Below are 8,263 nucleotides of genomic sequence, written 5' to 3' on the forward strand. Positions count from 1 at the left end.
ACACAATTGCAGCTGTCTGACTACAAAATGAATATTTATAAAAGCTAAATTCAGCTGACATAGCAAATGGTGTTGAAAACAATACTATTTGTGTTATGCAGAAATGCATAAATTAACGTTCAATCGCAACTTAGAGGTGTGAAGCCAGGCACAGATGTCCTTGAATGCTGGGATGAACAGTTCCGACTTCAGCGGCACGTATGTGCTGTGTTAACTTCCTGACTCCATTCTTACAAAGAGTTGCAGAGGAAAACAAAACTAAACTACTGTTTTGATATAACCTCCGTGCTCAATAGTGTTAATAGACTTTACTGCAAACACAAACTTGACACTGTCACACACTCAGAGGTGGAGCCAGGTTTTCAGGTAGGGGGGGCAACCCTTCCAGAAATGAAAAATGATAGGAGTTGTTAGTAAGTAAGGAGTTGTTGGTAAGGAGTTGTTAGTAAGGAGTTGTTAGTAAGTTGTTAGTAAGGAGTTGTTAGTAAGGAGTTGTTAGTAAGGAGTTGTTAGTACGTAAGGAGTTGTTAGTAAGTAATGACTTGTCCCTTGCTTTTTATTCGACGCGTGTGATCGGCATTGCGCTCGCTGAAGGTGTTTGCCTTCAGGGAAGTCGTGTACTGTATACGCAACTGCGCAAAATTCTGTGAGTCACTTACAACTGCTCTGCCGTTACTTATTGCCAATTAAGGAGTCGGACTGTTGTCCTCTCATAGAGTCCCTGGCACGTAATAATATGCCACACGGTGGCAGTGGGGGTCGCAAAATGGTGATTTATCTATATATATGAAAGGGAAATGTGTGGATACGTGTGTCTGTTCGAAATGTTTAGCATACTTCCCAACGTGCCACACACTTGAAATTTGGCATGTGGGTATGTTCCATACTGTACACAATGTAAAAAATATAAAGTCTTTTAATCAAACAAAGTGAGTAAATTTTTGAAATATAATGCAATGCAACACAGAGAGTCGGTCAACACACAATAAACGCAAAGCCTGGTAGATTACTTTCTTACAAAGATTGCTCAACTAAGCGAGATAATTGAAGCAAACGCCATCAGGCGAGGGCAGGAGGCAAGGCCACGCGTGGCTAGGCCCCGCGTTGTAAAGTTCCAACCTGGACATCGATTCCCATGCTCGCTGCTACTCAACTGACATCCCTGAGAGAGAGGCTCTATCTCTGTAAACAACAACAACCACCACAACAACCACCACCACAACCACCACAACGATGATCATTTCTCACCTCGGATTTCAGTTCACGCGTGGAGCGGCAGATGTTACCTCGTGACAGCACGCGGCAGCAGGTGACGTCACTTGCGTGGTACAAGACACTCCCCTCCCGCAACGAGCGGGTCTTAATTTAAATAAATTATGTTAATGAGCCCGGCCCATACGTGGAGGGATGGGGCGTGGGTGCTGAACTCGTCGCAATAAACTCGCGACGGCCTTCACGAACACATTATGTTAATGAACCGCCAGTCACCGGGCGTAGCTTTGCCCAAATAAGGATTGTACTTGAACAGATAACGGAAGTTGACCCAGGCAGAGGTGACGTCACGCTGTGTGTGTACACTGTGTGTACACGTACACACTGTGTGTGTACACCGCGTGTGTGTGTGCACTGTGTGAACACACTGTGTGTGTGTACACTGTGTGTGTGTACACGTACACTGTGTGTGTGTACACTGTGTGTGTACACTGTGTGCGTGTACACGTACACACTCAGTGTGTACGTGTACACACTGTGTGTGTACACTGTGTGTGTGTGCACTGTGTGTGTGTACACTATGTGTGTGTGTACAGTGTGTGTACACTGTGTGTGTACACGTACACACTGTGTGTGTGTACACTGTGTGTGTGCACTGTGTGCACTGTGTGTGTGTACACTGCGTATGTACATTGTGTGTGTGTACACTGTGTGTGTGTACACTGTGTGTGTACCCCGTGTGCACTGTGTGTGTACACTGTGTGTGTGTGTACACTGTGTGTGTGCACTGTGCGTGTACACTGTGTGTGTGTACACAGTGTACACGCACAGTGCACACACACCTCTGCCTGGGTCAGTGTGTGTGTGTACACTGTGCGTGTGCACTGTGTGTGTATGTACACTGTGTGTATACACTGTGTGTGTGTGTACATTGTGTGTGGCACAGTCATCTCAGTCGACCAATGGGCATCTTTTCATCAATTTATTTTCCAATTTTCTTGTTTTTGTTATTTTCTATCTACGTGACTTTACCGAAAGAAGCAAGACTATAAATGTTAACGAGCTGCACCACGCTGTGTGGGAGCTACCTGGCCTGTCGCTCCGCACGAAGCTGCGTGGAGCCTCTGCGTGGAAGTTCTGCGCCGGTGAGAAACTCTCTCAGGCTGACCCCCACCCCCACGCCTCCACGCAGATTGAGGCGAGCCGAGTGGTGGCGCATTCTATTTTGACTCAAAACGTTCGCGACCGCAGGAATGAACGTTCTTGGTTCTTTCTGTCAAGTCACGTAAATAAAAAAAAATGTTACATTGAAGAAAAAAATAAAATGACGATTTAAATAATAAACGAATTTTTTTCTTTATTTTTGTTTTCTATTTATGTGACTTTACCGAAAGAACCAAGAATGTGGTAGCACATTCTCTATTTATTGCAGAGGTTCAAGGTTAAAATCCGACAGGCACACCTGGCTACCCCAGCAACATTCACCACAATATGCACAGTCTGCTAAACGGCAGATGTAAAACATAACGTTGTGTCATTCACAACGCACAGGTCATTGCATGTTGGTCTCACGGTCAAAATTGGGGTAATTCCAAACATTATCGAGAAACTCCACAACAAAGAAACGCACCCCCTGTACCAACGACGGAGGCACAGGGACAGACGCTCGATTACGTTGGAATCGATCTGCAGACGGCCAGCAGCTCCGTGTCGCCTTATCTCGATCCTGCAATCCCAAACAGGTGAAAGTCCGCATCGAACCGAACCCCCGGCAAGGCCATCGTCTACTTAACGACGAGAGAAAATTCACGCGAAATATCCTTTTCAACGAAGCCTTCCGGGTGTAAAATGAACTTTTAAGCTTTTAATGAAGAAATAACAATCATCTAATTCAAAACACAACACGATTCAAAGATGTTTCATTTTAAAAATTCAAAACGGAGCACGGGCGCTGGCGTGAATGCGTCCTTCGTGTGCCGTAAATGTTGTGACTTTCCTGGCCTGAAGGCCGTCAATGTGTTGGACCCTTATTGGTGCACAGCGTCTCAACAACAGCAGTGGGGTTTGCTTCAACCGATAGGTACGAACATCCAGACGTCAATCAGCAAGGTGCATTTCCAGTCCTAGTTAGACAAAATCTAAGTCAACACGTAAGACAAAACTACAATTCGTGTTGTAGAGAATGTACCTCCTCCTATACGTGTAACTTTCAAGCGGTATGCTTTGTAACTGATGAATGATCCGAGCGTGCTCCCTATTTCAAAGACAATGAGTTGCTTCAGAGGCAGACGCTTCGTGAAACACAAAAGTACCCTTTGACATGTATCACATGGAATGTGTCTCACCCGAGTTATCTGTACAGGTTACTTCCAAACACACACATACTTTGTCCTAACATCACTTAATCAATCTAGATTTGAACACTTAATCAATGTTTGACCCTCATAGACAAAATGTTACATGTACACGCACAGACAAGTATTCATTCTTAATTATTGACAGGCATATTAACAAAATTAAATTACTGCAGTGAAATATCCTGCATCAGGTTACATCGTATTAACAAGAAGCTATTTTAAAAATACGCACGGTCTGCTTAAAAGTGGATGTAAAACATACTATTGTAGTGTCATTCAAAACGAGTAGGCCATTGCATGCTGGCGAATTCTAAACATTAGCGACAAATTACAAAACTGAGATGAAACATCAATCATCGCCCCCTACTGACAGCCTCTTGTTCACATACTCTTTGGTTCTTTCAGTAAAGTCACGTAGGTAGAAAAAATAATAACAGATCACGACGTTTTGATCGTAACACAAGCGGTCGTCCTCAGGCGGAAAAAATAATAAATGCAGGCCGGTGCAGGGCCACCACCCTGTGCCACACAGGGGCAGCTGCTACTTGTGGATGCTCTTCGAGTGTTTCAGACGAGATACGAAACTCCGAGTTGCCGAGGCGATTAAGCAAGCACCGAGTAAATGCAATTATTATAACATAGTGAATGCTTGGGGGCTTCTTGGCTCTCGCTCCTGGTTAAAGATCTACCCAACCCACAGGTCCACAAAGACTGGCCGCTCACTCTTACTCTGCAGGTTGAACCTAGGATATTGAGTGTTAAACTTCACATTCTTTTCATTAAAGGCCTGTGACAAAGGTGCATCTATTGTAGCCACATCGTCTCTGGCTTACACATCTACCCGGTCTCCACTTGACTTTGGATTGTCTCGGAAGTCCACCCACACCTCCACTTCCACAAACTGCTGGGAGTTGCCTCACTCTGCCTCACAGTCAGAATTCTCCTCCTGCTTCACGTTGCCTCCATCGATGTGAAGGTCCAATTTTGGAGTTGAATCTTCATCTTCACATTTCACCATCACTTCTTCCCTCTTCACCATCACTTCTTCCCTCTTCACTATCACCTCTTCATATTTCACCTCGATACCTTTAAAAGTGTCCAAGCTGGGATTTTCTTCCGGTTCGTGTTTCATGAGGGATGGGCTCATGGTGGAACTTTGACTTTCACAAGCTGATTTCAGACTTCACTCCTTGTGGATCTTCTGATGCTTCTGTGTTCTCTGGTGTACTTGAAGATGTGATGACTGTGAAAACGCCTTCCCACACAGAGTGCACTTGAAGGGTTTCTCTCCCGTGTGTGTACTCTGGTGTCGTTGCAGATTTGATGAATGTGCAAACGCCTTCCCACACACAGTGCACCTGAAGGGTTTCACTCCGGTGTGTGTTCTCTGGTGTCTTTGCAGATTTGATGAATGTGCAAACGCCTTCCCACACACAGTGCACCTGAAGGGTTTCTCTCCTGTGTGTGTTCTCTGGTGTTTTTTAAGAACAGATGACTGTGAAAATGCCTTCCCACACAAAGTGCATTTGAATGGTTTCCCTCCCGTGTGTGTTCTCTGGTGTACTTTAAGATGTGATGACTGTGAAAACGCCTTCCCACATAGAGTGCACTTGAAGGGTTTCTCTCCCGTGTGTGTACTCTGGTGTACTTTAAGATGTGATGGAAGTGCAAACGGCTTCCCGCACAGAGTGCACTTGAAGGGTTTCTCTCCCGTGTGTGTTCTCTGGTGTGTTACCAGAGCATATGACTGTGCAAACGCCTTCCCACACACACTGCACTTGAAGGGTTTTTCTCCCGTGTGTGTTCTCTGGTGTGTTACCAGAGCATATGACTGTGCAAACGCCTTCCCACACACACTACACTTGAAGGGTTTTTCTCCCGTGTGTGTTCTCTGGTGTTCTACAAGAGTAGATGAATGTGCAAACGCCTTCCCACACACACTGCACTTGAAGGGTTTTTCTCCCGTGTGTGTTCTCTGGTGTTCTACAAGAGTAGATGAATGTGCAAACGCCTTCCCACACACACTGCACTTGAAGGGTTTTTCTCCCATGTGTGTTCTCTGGTGTTCTACAAGAGTAGATGACTGTGCAAACGCGATCCCGCACAGAGTGCACTTGAAGGGTTTCTCTCCCGTGTGTGTACTCTGGTGTCTTTGCAGATGTGATGACTGTGAAAATGCCTTCCCACACACAGTGCACTTGAAGGGTTTCTCTCCTGTGTGAGTTCTCTGGTGCTGTGTCAAATTTCCAGTCCGATCCGTGCTGTATGCACGCTGGTCGCATTGTTGACATGTCATACCGAGCTGCGCTGAGTGCATTTGCTCCATCAGACCAGCGCCAGCTGCAGACATAAAAAAATAATATCCACACCATCTACACGTCAGTATCGAGGCACAGAGGAATGCATATATAGTACATGTGACTTACACGTCTATACTTATTAATATATTCATGATGTAGTGAAAAAGTGTCCCAAATTTATGACACGGGCTGTTATGGCACACAATAAGAGGGAAAATGGTTATAAACATGCCTGGAAGCCCTCGTATCTTCAAAATGAATGCTCACCCAATACTCCAAGTACACAATTTCGGCTGTCTGGCTAAAAAAGGAATATTTATGAGAGTTAAATTCAGCTGACATAGCAAAGGGTGTTGAAAACAATACTATTTGTGTTAGGCAGAAATGCATAAATCAACGTTCAATCACAACTTAGAGGTGTGAATCCAGGCTCAGATGTCCTTAAATGCTGGGATGAACAGTTCCGACTTCAGCTGAATGTGTGTGCTGTGTTAACTTCCTGTTTCCATTCTTATAAAGAGTTCCAGAGGAAAACAAAAGTAAACTATTGTTATGATATAACCTCCGTGTTCAACAGAGTTAATAGACGTTACTGCAAACACAAACTGTACACTGTCACTGGGTAAACAGGCGGTGGCGTGTCTACAATCACGCCTGGCCACCTTCATCTGCTTGGCATGATTGCTTCCTCACTTCACCAAGTAATTAATTGAGGATCAACGAACATAATCGAGGCTAGCTGGAGTTTGCGTGTCTCTCTCCGTGGTGAGATGTTAACTACCTCATCTGGTTTACAGGAAGTGGTGGGTTCGATCCCGACCCTGACGCCTGCTGTATATTTGGAGTTTGCGAGTCTCTCTCCGTGGTGAGATGTTAACTACCTCACCTGGTATACAGGAAGTTGTGGGTTCGATCCCGACCCTGACGCCTGCTGTATATTTGGAGTTTGCATCACTCCGTTTAGCGTCTTTGACCGATAGACATTGACACACGTGTTCTTGTTGATTTCGGTAAAGTTACGTAGATAGAAAATAACAATAACAGATGATACAATTACATTACAGGAAGTGGTGGGTTCGATCCCGACCCTGACGCCTGCTGTATATTTGGAGTTTGCGAGTCTCTCTCCGTGGTGAGATGTTAACTACCTCACCTGGTATACAGGAAGTTGTGGGTTCGATCCCGACCCTGACGCCTGCTGTATATTTGGAGTTTGCGTCACTCCGTTTAGCGTCTTTGACCGATAGACATTGACACACGTGTTCTTGTTGATTTCGGTAAAGTTACGTAGATAGAAAATAACAATAACAGATGATACAATTACATTAAATAAAGACCACTTGTGTTGCGATAAAAACGATGTGAGTTGTTTTGCTTTATTTGGAATTATTTTTTGTTATTTTCATTTAATTTTCTATCTACGTGACTTTACCGAAAGAACCAAGAATATTAATTCCTACAGTCACCAAAGTTTTAAGTCAAAACATTCACACACGTTGACAAAGCCTCACCTTGTGTTGTTGTGGGCAGGTCGCTTCTGATAACAAGAGCGGTATAGCAGCTCAAGCGGGCTTGGCCTGGTGAAAAACATAAAAACTGCGTGAATATTTACAATAAAACAAAGTTACAAAGTGGCGAGCCGGGTGAAGACAAATTAAACTTAAGCGAGATAATTAAAGTGAATGCAATCAGGCGAGGGCAGGAGGCAAGGCCCCGCGTGGCTAGGCCCCGCGCTGTAAAGTTCCAACCTGGACATCGATTCCCATGCTCGCAGCTACTCAACTGACATCCCTACGAGAGAGAGAGCGAGGCTCTACCTTGGTAAACAACAACAACCACCACCACAACAACCACCACGACAACAACCACAATCGCAAAGAGAATTTCTCACCTCGGATTTCAGTGCAGGAAGCGATAGCTTCCTTTTACTTCGTGACGTCACGCGGCAGCAGGTGACATGACGTCACTTCCGGGACACGAGACACGCTCCTCCCACAATGAGCAGCTCAGTAAATAAATAAATGATTGAATAAATTATGTTAATGTTGCGCCAAAATGTCGTGAGTGCTGAACCCGTCGCAATAAACTCGCGACGGCTTTAACGAACACATTATGTTAATGAACCGCCAGTCACTGGGCGTAGCTTTGCCCAAATAAGGATTGGCACTGGAACGATATCGGCAGTGACCCAAGCGGAGGTGACGTCATGTTCAAGAGCGCGGTGGACGGGGGAGGGGTGAATACCTTGGTGACATGACGTCACTAGCGAGGTACACCTCCCCCTGGCGTTTCACGCCGATGAGATAATGCAGCGTGGTGACGTCACAGAGTTGGAGTTTAAGTTAATTTAGATTCATTTTCCATTGCTCCCTCCCTTTGGTCTGTGAGTTCAGC

At 45.1% G+C, this 8,263-nt stretch overlaps 1 protein-coding gene across 1 annotated transcript; it reads right to left on the reverse strand.

Moving 5' to 3' along the window:
* Nucleotides 1-4,752: 4,752 nt before the first annotated feature.
* Nucleotides 4,753-7,442, reverse strand: LOC142908632 (uncharacterized). The gene is made up of 2 exons (XM_076059399.1): nt 7,381-7,442; nt 4,753-5,909 (listed from the first exon to the last, which is right to left on the reverse strand). Exon 2 carries the CDS (start codon nt 5,893-5,895, stop codon nt 4,753-4,755), a length of 1,143 nt encoding a protein of 380 aa, XP_075915514.1. The 5' UTR covers nt 5,896-5,909; nt 7,381-7,442.
* Between the last annotated feature and the right edge of the window lie 821 nt (nt 7,443-8,263).

The sequence above is a fragment of the Petromyzon marinus genome, unplaced genomic scaffold, assembly GCF_048934315.1.
Source record: "Petromyzon marinus isolate PM22_M1 ecotype Great Lakes invasive population unplaced genomic scaffold, UKy_Petmar_22M1.pri1.0 PM_G_Scaffold_10, whole genome shotgun sequence".
Taxonomy (NCBI): Eukaryota; Metazoa; Chordata; class Hyperoartia; order Petromyzontiformes; family Petromyzontidae; genus Petromyzon; species Petromyzon marinus.